This window comes from Gavia stellata, chromosome 23 (genome assembly GCF_030936135.1).
Source record: "Gavia stellata isolate bGavSte3 chromosome 23, bGavSte3.hap2, whole genome shotgun sequence".
Lineage (NCBI taxonomy): Eukaryota > Metazoa > Chordata > Aves > Gaviiformes > Gaviidae > Gavia > Gavia stellata.
In genome coordinates, this window is record NC_082616.1 from 8,889,870 (window position 1) to 8,906,591 (window position 16,722).

Below are 16,722 nucleotides of genomic sequence, written 5' to 3' on the forward strand. Positions count from 1 at the left end.
CTGAGGTTTAGAATTTAATTTTGGATTTCAGTCTAGAGCACATCTTAGTTCCCATGCTCCCAGTAATGGGAGCACTTTTCATTTTAGATCAGGCTTGGCCTCAGTCCTCGAGAGGTCATAAAATAAAAATCCCTGGTTTGAGTGTACCTTCTATACTTGTACGCTGAACAGGCCAAATCTGCCAAGAATTTGTTGGGAGAAGCTTGTCTAGCTCTCCCTCTAACAATTTCTTTTGCCCTGGAAAAAGGGAATTTTTATGATGCAAAACAGACTGCAATCTCCACCCTTGCTGACTTCAGAAATACCTTGTTCCAGATTCTTGAGATGAATTTACGCAATTTCATTCAGTCATCACACCAGTAAGGTTTCATTTTGCCTAGAAATGACCAACTGGGCTGTCATTTAAGAATTTCCAATGTAAGGCTTTCACATGGTATTATTACCGTCTGGTAACAATTAACAGTCAGTATTACTGTTAGCCTTTGCTCTGCGTACACCTCCAAGATCTTTCTTCCTAATGACAGCAGACAGAAGACAAGTCTTGAACTCTAATCCTCTTACCAGGTGCTTGCCAAAGCCATTTTACACTTGACTGTCTAGTGGCAAAGAAAAACAGTCATGTGAAAGTAGGAGTTCATGAAGTTGGATGGAAATGAACAGTAAAGCAACGCTTGTTGGTAGTCGAAAGGGGGTCTGCCTGTATGTGATCCTATAGATTCTCTCCTTAAATTATATGGGCTAAGAATTATTTTTGTCCCTTACAACATATCTAAAGTAAGAGAGTGCAGATATGGAAGCCTGATTGGTAGCCAGAAGGGCTGTGTACTCTTGACAGCAGAAGCTACCTTGAATAAGTGGCCTTGCAAAGGGCAGAAATGTCACAGAAATACGCCGTATAGAAGGACAGCGGAACTACATCATGTGGCAGTAAATCAAACTTATTGACAAGTATAGAGTCTTGACCTGTGTAGAATGAATATGAGTGTGTATAGACAGAATGTTTGTCTCAACTTTTTTTAAACTGATTAGAAGCCTAATGAAAAATGTCTTTCTGCTAAGATTGGGTTTCCAGAACAGCACAATTGGCTGCAGTCAGTTAGAGGTCAACCCACTTCAGGACATAAATATTGAAAAAATAATAATCTGTAGAGACAGCATCTGGAAACATACCATTTGCTTCTATTGAAATCTACTAATATTTTTGGTGCCCAGAGAGAGAGGCCTTTGTGTCTATTTTTCATCTGAAACAAAATTAAATCAAAATATTTTTAGAAATGTGGGGGTTGGAGGGTTTTTTTTTGAGAAATGTTCATACTTTGGAATTAGTTAATTTTTTTATATATGGGATATCTTTTAAGAGATCTTGCATACAGGGTAGCTTAAGACTGTATGCCCTGTTCTTTTTTCCACACTTTGTGCAGCAAGTGTAATGCCTAGAATGGACGCTTCAGAGAGAAAAAAAATCTAGAAAATGGAGGCTCTTAAAATCCTCTAGAGAAAGGAGCAACGACGTAAAGTGCAGTCCTGAACTTTGCACTTTCTCAGAATGAACAATGAATCTGAAGGGAGTTACCCAACCATTTAGCAGTTCTTGACAGAGGATGAAATGAAAGAGGAAAAAAAGTCTGTTGTGTAGGTGTCTGTAGCTGTAATCCCTGATTCTTCGGAATCTTGCTATTTGCACTTCTCCTTTTCAAGTAAATACTTTCTTGGAAGTTATCCCTAATTAAGTGCCCTCCACCAAGATTGTGTCCATGTCAGACCTCAGCTAGTACATTTTATCTGAAGTGATGGTCTTTTTCAATGCCATATTAGATTCCCATAAGGAATTCTCTTATTTCCTTATAAACTTGATCTTAAAGAATTCTCAGTCTCTGTTCTGTTTCACATCTGCAAGAACAGAAGTCACATTTCCAGACTCAGTCTCTCAACTGCAACACTTTCAGTAAGCTTTGCAGCACTCGTGCAACAGACCTCCATGAGTTTTTGATTTCTGTATTCTAAGATCTGTAGTTCATTTTACAAGTCTCTACTTTATTCAAGAAAACTAATGAAATTTCTCACACTATTTCTGTAGTTTTCACGAGCAGAGCACTGAACACCTTTTCTTGCTACTTGAAAACATACCACCTACTGGCTTCAAAGCTGTTTTAAAAATAACTGTTAGAGTATCACGAGTTCAGGCATGACTTAGAGTTCAGCAGAAGAAAAAGGAAAATAAATGCTTAGATATAATATGAGCATATTGAATAATTCAAAATGTTTGTATCGCACTTAATCCATCCAAAGTTGCTTGCCTCCAGCATCCTCTGGTACAGTTTTAAGAAGCTTACTCCTACACAGCTATTTGAAATGTTTTCAGGAAACTTCATTTAAAAACTTAACTTTATATTAAATTTACATTTCATTTGTGAATAGGAGAACTGGGTGTTTGGCATGGAGGGATGGGAAGAAGAAGAATGTGTGCTGTAACTACCTGCAAGTATCCACAGCAATGTTGTGGTTTTACAGTCAGGTTTTATGGTATCTTCGGTGCCCTTTCGCCCCCAGCCATATGCAAGTTACACACAATGTGTGTAACAACCCTAATAAAGAAAATTCCTGCTTTATACTGCCCAACAAGTGGATGTTGTGAACATCAAAAAGAAAAGCTATTTTTCCAAACCCTTTTCAGTTTAGTACTTCTAGACAATAGATTTCTTGTTGCAGCAAATAGCTAACAGATTGATAGGGTGATACAATTCCTTCCCCCTCCTTAGTTAGCTTAATCCTGGAAAGAGTATTGGACACTTATTTTATATGATGTGTTTTGTTATATGTAAAAGAATATAGCAGTTGAAGTTAAAGATTTGTAATATTCTGATAGGAATGAATGATTCAACAGTTTAGCCCCTGAAGTCATTAAATGTAGGATTGTAGGTCATCCTACATTTCATCTAAATTCAGGTGTTTGGATATATGTCTCATCTTTATGCAAAATTTGCATTCAAAAGCACCTAGATTGGTTCATTCTGTAATTCTTAGGCTGGTGTGCAGTCAGTGTGACAGACTATCCCCTTTGCAGCATTCCTGTTGAAAAAAAATTGGTGATCTGAAGGGGAGTGGGATTGAAGAATGACCTGTTAATCCAGCTGTTGAGAGCCACTGCTGAGATGTTATCCTAAATGTATGTTTGTGTACTTATAAATACATCTTAACAAAGGTAAAATGATGAACTGGAAAAGTATGTGTTGCAGTGTAAAAGTGGAGCAAAGCTTGAGTTTCTGTCTTCTAAGTTAGGGGTTTGTTTTTTTCTTAGTTGACTATAATGTTTGTAAATGGTCAGTTGTTTTTTGTTCTACAAATGTATTCTTATTGCTTCAGTTAATTTTAATTTTTTTCTTTCTAAACAGGATATTTCTGCTCAAGAAAGCAATATATTAGGGGCGTTCTGTGATATGAATGTAAGTTGTCCATTTTTAAATAGGTGCCCATTTCCTAGAAACTTAAAATAGCCGTGTTCGCTCCTCTGTATTGATTTGTGTTACACTAATGAAGCTTTTGAATTTCCTCTATGTCTGAATGGATCTAGTATTGATTGTTCAATTTTTCTTCTTTCTTTTTTTTTTCTTTTAATATTTCTAGGATGTAGAAGTACCATTGCACTTGCTTCGCTATGTTTGTCTGTTTTGTGGAAAAAATGGCCTTTCCCTCATGAAGGACTGTTTTGAATACGGAACCCCTGAGACACTGCCATTTCTTATAGCACATGCGTTTATCACAGTGGTATCGAATGTAAGTATTGTCTTTAAATTGTTTAACCTTAAACACAAAAAGTAAAAGGACTGAAGTCTGGAAGAATTCTGTAGGACCAGGAAGGGAGAAAAACACTGGAAGATTTTCCTTGTTAAGAATGTGAGGTTTGCTGGTCCACTGACCATTTCATCATCCAAACCCTATACATCTCTTGTAAGCACACAAGTAGTTTTGCAAGTTTGTACCTAGATGTGAAGATTGTAGCAGCCCCAGAAAACACTTATAAGAATGTTGTCAGAGGTCATTTCTGTTTCTGAAATTGTGTCATGGAAATGTTTCAGGCTTCTTCAGGCTATAATAACTTTTTATGTATTTCCTATGAGGCACAAAGGAAAAGCCTGTGGATTTCTTTTCTCAATTTCCTGTGATTTTATATCATTATATACATTTGCAGCATGGAGGTAACTATCTTTTATTTTCACTTGGTTTTAGAATACATATCCTTCATCGTTTCTCCATTTCAAAGTAATTGTGATTTTTGACTAGCAGAATTAGGAATTGATTTTAGTGGAGATTCGAAGGAGATTGGTGAAAGAAATAAAAACCAATATCTGAAGAAGGACATAGGAAGACTTAGTGTAATGTGAGAATGTGAAGTCGTGACTTGTCTTGTGGGTGTTACATATGGACATAGAGGAAAACAATAGTTTGTTATGCCTTGTGTGAAGTGAGTTTAACATAATTTTGACATTGATTGCAATTTTAAATACTTAAAAGCAGATCCTTCCTTCCACACATCTTCCCTCCTTCCTTGTTGCTGTTACTGACCAGCCAGGATGATGTTCTAAATAATTATTGGAATATGTGTGTGTAGAGGAAACCAGTGACTGAAATAAAGCTAGTGTTGGTGATCTGTATCACTCACTTCTGATCCTTTTAGTGTAATGGTTCTTAACTTGTAGGTCAGAGAACAAATGAGTAAGGCCATGATATGCTCTGTTCTTGTAAGCTTGCAGAGGAGGACTGCTGCAGGACCTCTGTATGTTAAACTGTGGAGATATGTTCTCTTCTGGCCCTTTCTGTATGATCTGATGAGCTTTCAGGTGATAATTGGCAGAGTTCTTCATCTCTAGCTGTTGTCAGTGCAGCCTGCAGTCGTCATCAAGCCATCTGCTGAAAATATATGGTCTTGTAGGTTATTCTGGTTTAGAAGTAAATTTTGGTCATGGAACCAAACATTCTTGCATGTCTGATTTTTTGTTTTATTTTTTGTGAGAATGGGCAAAACTGTTCTGAACAATGAGTGGCAGCTCCCTAACGCACCAGCATTTTTTTCAGCAAGAATTCTGACTGCAAATCCCATTTCCTAGATACCCTGTACCAGTGCATGTTTATTAACTGCATCTGCCTTTCTTCTTTGACATTTTTTGAAGTCTTTATTTTTCTCCAAACAAACTGCTTATTTTCTGTATTCTTAGTGATGTGCCCTAACCCAAAATACTTTTCAGCAAAGTTTCTCCTTTCAGATAATTATTTAGCAACTTTGCATTTATCTTCTGTTCTAGTAGGTAATACATTTAGCTGTCTCCTGCAGCTATTTTAGATGAATGCTATGGTTAAACCTGCCAGATACAACGAAATTCAACCCAAACCATAACCACTAGAAGTACTGTTTCTTCAACCTCTTCCAGCATTGTATCTTTTACCGTTCAACTAGAATCTTTCTTTTGAACTCTGTCTGGCTTTGCTGGCAAATCTGTCTGAGTTAGAGGAAAACTGTTTTAGAAAAAAATTAATCTTTAGATTTTATGTCCAGTTCACTACAGAAAGTATAAGAAAATGGTTTGTGTGTAATATGCTTTATTCATCCACTTCCCACATTTTGGTGTCACTACTTGTCAGCAGTGCTTCTGACTTCCGAATGCAATATGTTTATTAGTTCCGAATGAGGCAGCTAATTTTTTTGACAAAATACATTTTAACTTGCTGATACTAAAAAAAAAAAAAAAAAAAATTCTCTACCTTTACAATGGTGCATAAGCTTCTAATTTTGATGTAATGTTTCTCTTTCCCTGTTTCTTTTTATATCCTCTCACTATATAATTAATGTAATTTAGGTAAATACAAATAATTTAATAAATGTTTCTGATTGTCTGTGAAATGATATCCCAAACTCCAATTAAAAAAAAAAAAAGCATTCACAAAACTGTATTTTTTGTGAACAAAATATTGGTGATCTCAGTAAGAACTCTGCTAATTTGACTTGGTTTTATCCCAATGCATTTCAGTTTATGAGATTTATAGATAGTGTGAGATTTATGAATGACCCTGTTGATAATAGCTCAGTGAACAGCTCTGCAATGTCAACTGTGTTAACCAGTTCACAACGTGTAAAGCCAGAACCGTACTGTATAATAACTCTTAAATACATTTTCACACTCGTACCAACTCTTGAGAATGGCAGTTAAGTAGCCATTATTGTAAAGACTCCTAGAAATACCCATGCTGGAATTTATTTTGAAGTCTGCGCGGTGAATGAGTTGTTTAGCTACTACCATGAATGTTTCAAAAATATTTTCAGAAAGATTGTAGTGTGGATGAACCAATCAATGTCTCATTAAAAAATGAGGCTTAGTAGTAAGCTTCAGGAAGTAGAACAGGTGAAGTTGGAAATAGTGAACTGAAGTAAAAAAAAATCATTTGCTAACATCCAGTAACATTCAGCTTTTTAGTAGACAAGACTGCATAGTGGTGTGGAAAGCATTTGCTTTGTTTCTTCTACAAAGGAAGCTGAATATCTCATTAAGTGCACTCTACAGGTGCATGTAAGTGAAGACCATTACCACAAATTAGTAAAGCCTGTGGGGAACTGAGCTACTTGTTTGTGATTACTGGTGTCTCCTTTATATAGGGGACATTAAAATTATTGAAAAGATGTTTCCTTGAAATTTTTTATCCAGCAAATCTCATTTCAGTAAATGTCTTTGTCAGACAAGCTTGTGTTTGTAATAATAAAGCCAGCAAATGTAATATAATGCAATTTACTTCACACAGGGAGTTGGCTAGTTGGCACTCTTGTTTTTTCTCCACCTCATGGCTCTGCAAGATGCTTTCTTAGCAACCTGTATTGTGGTAGGACTGACTGTTCCTTCTTAGGATATTTCTTTGCTGTCTTTTTTAGTTAGATACTTGGTTCTTCCTTTCTTCCCACATTTCATATTTTGTGGTATTTGCTCAGTTTAACTACCTGATGTTGTGTTGGTCTCCTTAAAAAGCTATCAGATGCGGAGAAATCCATGACTTACAGCTTGTTCTGTGGAGGGTTTAAACCTCACTGAAAAAGCCCGTCGTTACTTCATTCTGTATCATTTCAGTTTTGTGGATGTTGCGGAGGAATAACTGCCCTCTCAGTGGACATGAATTAATTGAAATAATGCTGATGGTTTCCAAATGTTGGTTTAATTTTACTGTATGAAACTTCAAAACTTAAGTCAGAAGTAAGAACTGTTGAGAGATGTACTGCCTTTTAGAAATTAATTACCTATGATAAAAAGCAAATAATTAAAAAAAACCCAAACCTCTGAAGCTTGAGAACAGAACAGATGCAGTAAATAATTTGTCTTAAAAGCAGGTAGAAGCAAAAAAAAAGTATGATGGAAGTTGTGGATTTTTAATGTAATTTTATATATGTTATTTTTATGTCATTTTATTGATGTTATTTTATGACACTTTATTTAAATAATTTAGTACATTTATATTTGAGTTCATGATGAAAGTTACATTTTCACTTATAACATGTGAAATTATCCATTAATTCAATTCTGAGGATGAAGGTTGTATGTAGTGCAAGTATACAGATGAATGAAATGGCTTTAGAGGTTTGAATTAATACAGAGTGAAAATTACTATGAACAATGGAAGCTATAAAACCAAAATTATAAAAACATTTCCTACTTTTATTTCACAAAGAAATATATTTGCTTTTGTGTTGGATACTTGCATATGAAAAAGAGCACATCGTTGTGTTAAAAATCAAATTGTGTAAATACAATAGTATCTTTGTCATCCTTGCAATTCCTTGTCAAAATGCTATTTAATTCCTGTTTCTAGAACAAGCATCTTCTAGTTACACTTTCTGCCTTTGGGATGTTAGCATTTTTTTCTTCTTGAGACTGCCAGTAGGATCAGAAGCTTATTCCAAATGTAGTCTTTTTTGCACTGTGAAGATTTGGCTGGTTTGTCTTGCAAAGTAGGCTAGTATTGTTACTGTGTAGTGTTAGTTGCATTGTGAAAAGTAAGTCTGAAAATATTTTTTTCAGAACTGACTCAGAAAGTTATTTGGCTAATTCCAGAAATGTTTAAGATAAATGCTGGTGATGCAGTTTTACTCTACAGCCTAGTATTTTCCTCTCCTGGCAAGAAGGAGAATTTAGATTTTCTGCATACAGAATTTTCCAAAATCCTGGTGAGAATTTAGTCCTTAGCCAGAATTTATTGCATCAGTTGCAAAGATTAAACATTCTTTTAAGAACAAACATGGAGATGTAAATTGACATGACAGCTTTGAGTGACTGAGGGTGTTAGCTATTCACAGGACTTGTGTGCGCACATGATTAAAATTACGTGAGCAGTAGTAACAGCTGCTAATGTTTCATCTGTGCTAGATCCCTTACCTGGCACGTAGCTGTCTTCCTGTAACAGGTTTAACAGGCTCAGCATTCCTTTTTGAAATGCAGATGGAACTTCTAACTTTGCCTGTGTAAGTAGTTTGGTTGGTCCTCTTTTCCTCACAGCGGTGTTAAATAGCTGTTTCGGGGTTTTTTTCTCTGCATACATTCTCTTCCTGCATACAGTTTTGCAAAGGTGGTAAAGGCAGAATGGTAAATATGGGAATGCAAATACGGTAGTAAAAAAACTGTGCTTAATCACTGGTTATAAAACAGGATTTTATTTTGTAGGATATATAAGCCCTAAGAAGCAAAACATCACCACAAGTCAAATAATTTTACTTGATTTAGGAGACATTTGCAAGGAACAGAAAGAATGGAATCGTTTTCTTGTAGATTTTAAAAGAAAAAGGAATAAGAAGCCCCACAAGGCTGAGTAGCAGTTTTTCCTATTGAAGAAACTACAGAAAATTCAGAAATGAGACATCTGGGCACTATGATACTATTTATACGAAGTTTATATTTTCCAATTGACTAGAAGAAAAGATGCAACTCCTGTTTATAAGTCACAGAAACATTCCTCAGATAACAGCTTTGAAAATTAGAAAATTAAGAAATTGAAAGGATTGAATGAGAAACAACAACAAAGCCTTTTTTTAAAGTGGGGTTGCATGTGCAAATGTACCAGCAATATTTCATTTTTTTACCATTCTCATTAAATGTCATTAATGAAATTTTTATCTATTTATGTTTTTGCATTATAGATCAGAATATGGCTACACATCCCTGCTGTCATGCAGCACATTATACCCTTTAGGACTTATGTTATCAGGTAAATTTTTAATTTAAGAATTTTTCTTGTGGGACTTTTTGACAGCACCTATTTATAATTTCAGCTGATTCACTTTTAATTGTTCAAGTTGTTGCTCTGACTGTATCATTTCAACAAGGAGAGTGAAGGTAATGTTTAGAGTTAGTTTGGGCAGCTCCTTACATCTGTCTGATTTCAGTATCAATCAGATCAATCTCGTTAATAGCATTTTTAATGTGATATCCAGCCCCATTCTGACATGTTGTGTCAGGTTCAATTGTAATACAGTTTCACTTACTGCAGTATCTTCATAAAGCTTTACATAAAATTTGCAATGAGACGATGTAAGTAGAAGAGCAATATGTAGGCATTGAGATCTCATATACTGAGTTTCACTGAGTTTTAACACTGCTTCACATTTTGATGTTCTGTATTTCCAGCTGGCAGGAACTGAAGTGTGATCAGAAGTCTACTCGCACTTTTATGTATCTAAATATATCCAGTCCCAAAGATTTTCTTTATATCAAGCTGCCTATCGTGAAAAACACTTTGAAAGTAAAGTACTTATAAAGCTATTTAATTATACAAGCAATTTATTTTTATTGGCTTTCTCAGGATAATAGGAAAAATCCGATGAGCTGCTGATGAAATTATCTTGTGTATGTCTATCTGCTTGAAGGCGGAGGGGTGTGGTCACAGCTAATTCTCCTTCTAGTGGCCCAATGTTATACTTTTCTGGTGCAGACAACCTAAAAGGCCACTGCTCTTGCATGGGCCCACAGCTCCTCCAAGGCTTTGGATTTTCTATAGCTGTAATATTAGAAATGTGCTTATACTGGTCATAGCTTACTTCCATGATAGCAATAAATGCGTCTTTATAGATTTTATTGTCTTAACTATACCAGTATAAAATCATGCTCTTAACAAAAAGGATTACATTGGCAACAAGAAAGTGCACAGAAAAATGAGGCTCAGAACCATGTTTCATATTTTAAAATGTTCTGGTTTTAATTGTAAAGAATTTTTACTGTAAAAATTTAAGTACTGGCTTGGCTATTGATCTGTCTTGCTATAACATGGTCTCTACCGAAATGATACCAGCAGAGCAAAGAGTATTCTGATCTTTTATTGAAACATAACACTCTTGAGTTACAGTCCAGCCGTGTGCACTTCTTTAATGCTGATGTGTTATCGTTGAAATCTTATAAAGGTAATAATTAATCATGAAGCAGTCTAGGAAGGACAGGCAGAGGATCTTCAAGTTCTTGTCTCTGTACATGTTCCATTAATGGCTGTTCATGTACCTGGGAATTTGGTACATGAGCCTTACCTATCTTCTTGCAATGTATGGAAATTAAGAGCATTGAAGGATCAACAATTAGAGATAGGCTGATAAGAAGGAACTTGAGTGAGACCGAATAACACAGCCTGCAGTCTTTGCTGTTAATCCTCACTTCCTTGTCATCCTATAATTCTTAAAGCATTTTCTCTTTTATAACTGTAGGTGTAATTAGGATCACTGGAATGATCTTCTCATCTGTGTTCTTCTCATCTCTTTTTCTTTACTTTACGCATAGAATATTTGCATCTGATTTAAAATGTGATTTGTCAGCAGCTTCTTGATGTCAGTTCTTAGCATTTCCAATACGTGCCCGTCAATCAGAATGGTAATATTGATCCAGGATACATCTATGGAAAACACTAACAGTTTAGAGAAGGAAGGGGATGTTCTCCCAGTTTCCGTTTTTCACAAATGATTCCTGACTGGAGATCTGGGATTTCTCAGCATTATGAAATCCAAAGCTTTGTTTGTGAAGATGCACTTATGGAGTGGGACATGAGGCTTGGAGGCCATATAACAAAAATAATCTCTAGTGCTATACCTTTATATGGGACAGAAGTTAACACAGATGCCTTCTGTAAAAGATTACTTTCTTGATGTATGCAGCTCACCCCATGTGGTTGTCAAGCTTACAGATCTTGTCTTAGCAGCTTGGGTCTCTAGGTCTCCATCTGCCTTCTACTTTAGTTTTTAAAAAAAAAAAAAAGCAAACATAATCCTGGGCACAGCAGCACAGCACCTTAGAAACAAATCCTGCAATAGCTTCTGCTGCTATGCAAAGTAAGAAAGAGGGCTTGGAGAGGGTTTTCATCTAGAATGAGCTCTTGGGGCTCTAACTGACTGTTAGTCCAAATTGCTGCTCATGTAGATTCCTTGCAAGAACATTTTGGGGTGCTGATCAGCATAAGCAGAAAGAGAGATCACCTGACTGGCATCTCGGTCGAATCTTTTATCAGATGAGGTTGACCTTTATGTTCCTGTTCTGTGGTTATTTCTACTAAGAGTGGATGAAAAGAATAGCAAAATGTGTATTTGTGTGGAAGAGGCCACTGCTGGAATTTGCAAAGATCATGGACACAATTCTGTCATTATTGCTGCTACTAAAACAAGACTAATAAATAAATTTTCTGCCTGAGGAATGGAGCACTGGCATTCATATCTTGCCACTGAAGGGCCTGTGTTTTTAAGCAGTTTAGGAAAGAAATAAAAGTCATGAATTAAAAATTACACCTTTCAATAAGGAAGCAAAGTGGTTTTGACCTCAGAAGGAAGCTTTTATTGATCCTAAAACCTTAGAATTCTGCATTTCAAATTGCAAAATTCTCATGAAAAAAAGAAGCGGCTTATTGACAAAGTGACTCAAGAAAATAAGTCATAGCTTATTGCAGTTGTAGATGAGGGCAAGTTGTTGATGATGTCTTTTTATAAAAGACGTTGGTTCCAGCTGACTTCCACCTTAAGGTCAGAGATGAGAGGTGCTCTACATGGTTCCAGATATTGAATGCCTCAAGAGAGCAGTAGCTATAAACAGCGGTGTTTTGAGGACAATGTTTTTTCAGTGGCAAGATTGTTGGTTGAAAGTGTCACGGATAGTTACTTTAGAAAGAAAAAGGCTAGCAATGAAGTCCAGTTTTATGAGAAGTAAGAGATAAAGTTGTATGTCTGATATTCTAAGTGCCTCTATAAACCACCAAAAAGTGCTGGATAGTATGAAGGAAAAGACTTAAAATTCTTCTTTCTTTGACATCACAGTTGGTATCTTCCTCTGGTAAAATCTGAGACCTATGTGTAGCATTAGTGCTGACCAATATCATGTTTAGTTCTAACCCTTTCTCCTCCCCTCCCTTTTTCCTCTCTCCATCTTCAAAATGGATCTTAAGAGATTTTTTACAAAGGATTCATCTCTCTGCCCCAGTTAGGGAGAAACAGAACATTCTGTGCTCAAGCACATTGAGAGGAAATTGCAAGTGGCAGTTGCTCCTGTGTTAGCCATGTGGTCTCGGCACAGGACACAAGCATAGCACTGGTATATGCAGAGGAAGTGGAAGCTCCAAACAGAATTGTTGATCCTCGATGCTTCCTGTGGAATACAGTGAGAGGGAATGCAGCTGAAAGAATTCAAATTACTCTTCTGCTTAAAAGTCTTTTTCTTAAGAATTTGGGTTTTATGGGACTGCCCGAGGCCACTCCTTGCTACTAAATGTCATGAAAAACTCTTGTAATAAGCCTTGAAGTTTTCAATTGCAAAAAATACTTCACTCCTCCAAAAATCTGAAAATTTATGCTGTAGATACAAAGAAAAGGCAAGTCAGGAGACAATAGCCAGGCACTTAAGTGAATTCTTCATATCACTGAGGGGCGCTGGCTCATTCTGCGTGATATCGCTTTTGCAGCTGTGGTCCAAAGGAGTCATATTAAGGGAAAAAAGATTATTTCACAGCTGAGTAGCTGAAGTCTTGAAGCATAAGATGTGATTGTAAGCGTTACATTAACATGGAAATGCACATTTAAAACTGAACTCTCTCTATCCCCAAATACAGCAAATTTAAATAGTTTCAGTAGACTAAAACTGATTTTTTTTAAAAATTATATGTATATGTGTTGTCTAAATGTAAATAGTATGTATTAACTGATTATTTTAAATATGCTAGGCTGGCAGGACAGGTCCTATACATATATAGACTACCCTTTATGTATATGTATAAAAAGAGGTATGTTTCTTTCCAAAAGTCTCATTTAGGCAAAAATGTCGGAATTGCTAGATCGTACAGATCATGAAGTATTGTTCATGTATTCCTTTAAGACTTAATGCTCATCAGAATCAAAATGACAAAAATTTAGGTATTAAAAAAAAAAAAAGGAGGACAGAATGGAAGCCATTATTAAGCCATTATATGAATCAGTCCATATTCACATGTATATACTGTATACAGTGCTGATCGTTCCATCTCACAGAGGTAATAACACAACTAGCTAAGTGATAGGAAGATTATTGAAGAAGGTAGGAGATAAAAAATTACGTTGATAGGAGGGCAGACATAGTCCAGGATTTTTTTTTGATAGGGAGGTGGTTGTTATACGAGTGACATGAAGACAATAAATAGGGAATTATAGTTCACAGTTTTTAAAAAATAAGAAATGGAGAGCATGCAATGCATGTCAGGTTGCAGACTTAAGAGTCTGTTTTTCACGCAACATAATTGTGAAACTAGCATACATTAATGAGAAAGCCAAAGGTATAATTAGAAAGAGATAAACAAATTCACAGTAGTAGATAGGTTCATCCATTTTTTCATATGTGGAATAAATCTTTCATCTGCTTTTAGAGCATCTGTTTGGGGCTAAATAGACCTTTTGCCTTGCTCCAGTACCACTGTTCCTATGCAAGGCAATGCAGCAAATTTTCAGTTAGTCAGTGTAAGGAAAGATGTGTGTTAATTGCAAGTGCTAGCTAAAGATTTATTTTCTGTTAATAATGTTGTTCTACTGGTAAAAGCATAAAATGGACCCAGTTTACTGATAGCGATGGGCTTAGGTCACTGTATTTTTCCACAATAAAAATGAGGCTTGGCCTACTCTGCAAGTTTCTGTAGTTTTAATCCTGGTAGTAAAGATATGATCATATTTGATTTATGACCAGTGTAGTAGTGCCAGTAAATTTTCTAGTGTAGATGCAGTTATACTCCTAAAGACAAGTTTGCTGTCTTCTACATTTATACTGTGCCTGGTTAGAGTAACCCGGTTATGTTTAAAAAGCTTAGTTAGGATGCAGATTAACAAGCAGAAAGTGCTCTTTTCTCTGTAGCTTTCTCAAGGGCCCTGGCAAGACAGGTTATACTGTTGAAGTACTTCTGTAACGGTGAAAATGTACCTATGCTGCAGTTTCAGTTAGTCTGATTCAAGCTTGGACTAAATACAGTAAATGCGCTGAAAGACCCTTAAAAAATGTCGTGTAAATTGTATAAATTAAAGTAGTTTTATACTGATACTTTTGCATTAAAGTAAAAAAAAAAAAGTTTTGTTATATTAACTAGAGTAGCATAGTTACTTCACCAAACTTTCTAATGTGAGGAGGATTTCAGTTGAAAGTCCTGTTACAGAAATCTAGTGCAGCCACAAAAGCACCCTTCTTTCAGTGTATGTAGATCTGTGTCCATTCCCACCTGCCTGTTGCGTGCAAGCACTCTTTATCTGTTCTATGTAGAATAAGAAAATTCATATAATTTATTTTAACATCTTTGAGATCTTTAGAAATCCTTCACAAAACAATCGAGTATGACTTGATGTGCATTATGAACATTGAAGAGCTTTGGGAACCAGGGCTGATGATCGTTTCCATATAAAAATGGGGAGATAAAAACTGATCTGAGGTTGCTGATAGACATATTAAGATTATTATGTTTTGGAACATGGACCAATGCATTTTTTCATCAGAGTGTAGCTCCTCTCACCTGTCTGTAGGTTAAAGATAGGTCAGTGGGTCAGATTTGCTGAGGAACTTTTTCAAATGAGTATTCCCTTCTTATTGCTACTTTTTTTTGTTTAGAAATCATAGCACAGAAGCATTACTTTCTTGCCATGATCTGATTTCCAGTGCTCCACATGAGAAGACAAATTTCACAAGTAATGACAGTGAAGGATCTGTTTGCCTTGGCCCTGAATGGTCCTTCTTTTGTCCTGCCGTTACTTATCTGTGATTTCTATCATGGTTCTACAGTCTCTGTGATTATTTCACTGAAGTCTCTTTTCTATGTTTGACAATGTTAAGTATCGTTTAAGTGTGTTTATTTTAAGGCCTCTGCACAAGAGCTGTGAAAAACGACCTCAATCTAAATAAGAATCAGGGCCTGTATTTTTGCCTTTTTTTTTTTTTAATTTACTGATGTTTATATGATGTAAATGCAAAGGAATGGTGCATAAATCTAGTTAAGTGTAGTTTAATATCTCTTGTGTTTTTTAAAAGATTCATGCATCTATTTGGCTGGTCTCCAAGGATAGATCCAGGCTTAGGTTGTCAAACAAATGGATTTTTAACGCATTTCTGTGTAGTTAAATCTAGTTTGGATGTAGTTGGAACTTCAAAATGTTGAAGTACAGCAGAAAAAATTAGTTATGCTAACCTTGCATGTAGGTGCCTTTCACTGTGCAATCTTTAACTGCTTTAAAATAAGCTCAGGAAAGCTTGTTTCAACATTTTTCTCTTATGCATTCAGTTTAGAAGAAATTCTCAACTGTTTCAGTGTTTTATGTGTGAACTTTACAGGCATTTCAGTATAGATTTTCTTGGTATATCTTGATCTTGTACTTGCTTAGGTAAGACTAACGTTGCACTAGCTTCTGTAAGTTAGTTTTTATAAATTATTATTTCTTTTGCCTCCCATTTGCAGAGGATATCTATATTGTGACTCATTGTGCATGATTAGATGACCCTTATCTAAGATGTCTGCAGTAGGAAGAACGTAGCTGTTTAAAATTCTTTAGCATTTTTGGTTTCTCTGTAGGAGTCCTGGGATCCTTGGTGATGCTTCACAAGCACCCTTAAAGATCATAATTACTGTCAATAGAAGAAACAATTTGGGCATGTGTTCCTGTACTAACCTGTTGCAAAAGAGTAGTGTGGCACACGGATTACTGATGTACGAGCCCACATGGCATATGGTTACGGCAGAAAAAATGTGCATGTACTGCATTTACTCTAATTGTATCAGAATGTCATTGCACGATTATAATTTTTTTCTGTTCTGTGACTGAGGCCACAAACAGGGATATATTCATCTCCAGAGAATTGTCACTGTCCGAGCATGCTGTTTGTGGTCCATTGACACTGTTTCCAGAAATTCAGTTTTAACGTATATTAATCTGTTAAGCGGATTGTGACATTTCAGTTTTAAATAAAGTAAACAGACATGATGCAGCTATCTGGAGAGGGCACCTTCCCATGAAACAGGTATGATGTTTAGGCTTCCAAATAATTCCATGGGTTTCCTGTAATTTTGTGGAATGAAAGAAATCTGAAGAGGTTTAAAATAAGAAATCTATTTACTTTTTAAAATATTCTGCATAATTCTGTTTTTCCTCAGTGTTTTTTTTTTATTGTTGCCAACTTTTGATAGTGGTATTTTAAGGCTTAGTACTCTTACAGCTATTGGAAATATGGATTTGCTATA

The 16,722-nt window shown here is 35.8% G+C and overlaps 1 protein-coding gene across 1 annotated transcript in view; it reads left to right on the plus strand.

The window, feature by feature from the left end:
* The window catches only part of USP34 (ubiquitin specific peptidase 34), a 138,952-nt gene that overhangs the window by 24,873 nt on the left and 97,357 nt on the right, over positions 1–16,722 (plus strand). Inside the window, exons 4-6 of the mRNA XM_059828447.1 lie at positions 3,393–3,443; positions 3,625–3,774; positions 9,167–9,234. Coding sequence (XP_059684430.1) covers positions 3,393–3,443; positions 3,625–3,774; positions 9,167–9,234 — 269 coding nt within the window. The remainder of the gene's footprint in view (positions 1–3,392; positions 3,444–3,624; positions 3,775–9,166; positions 9,235–16,722) is intronic.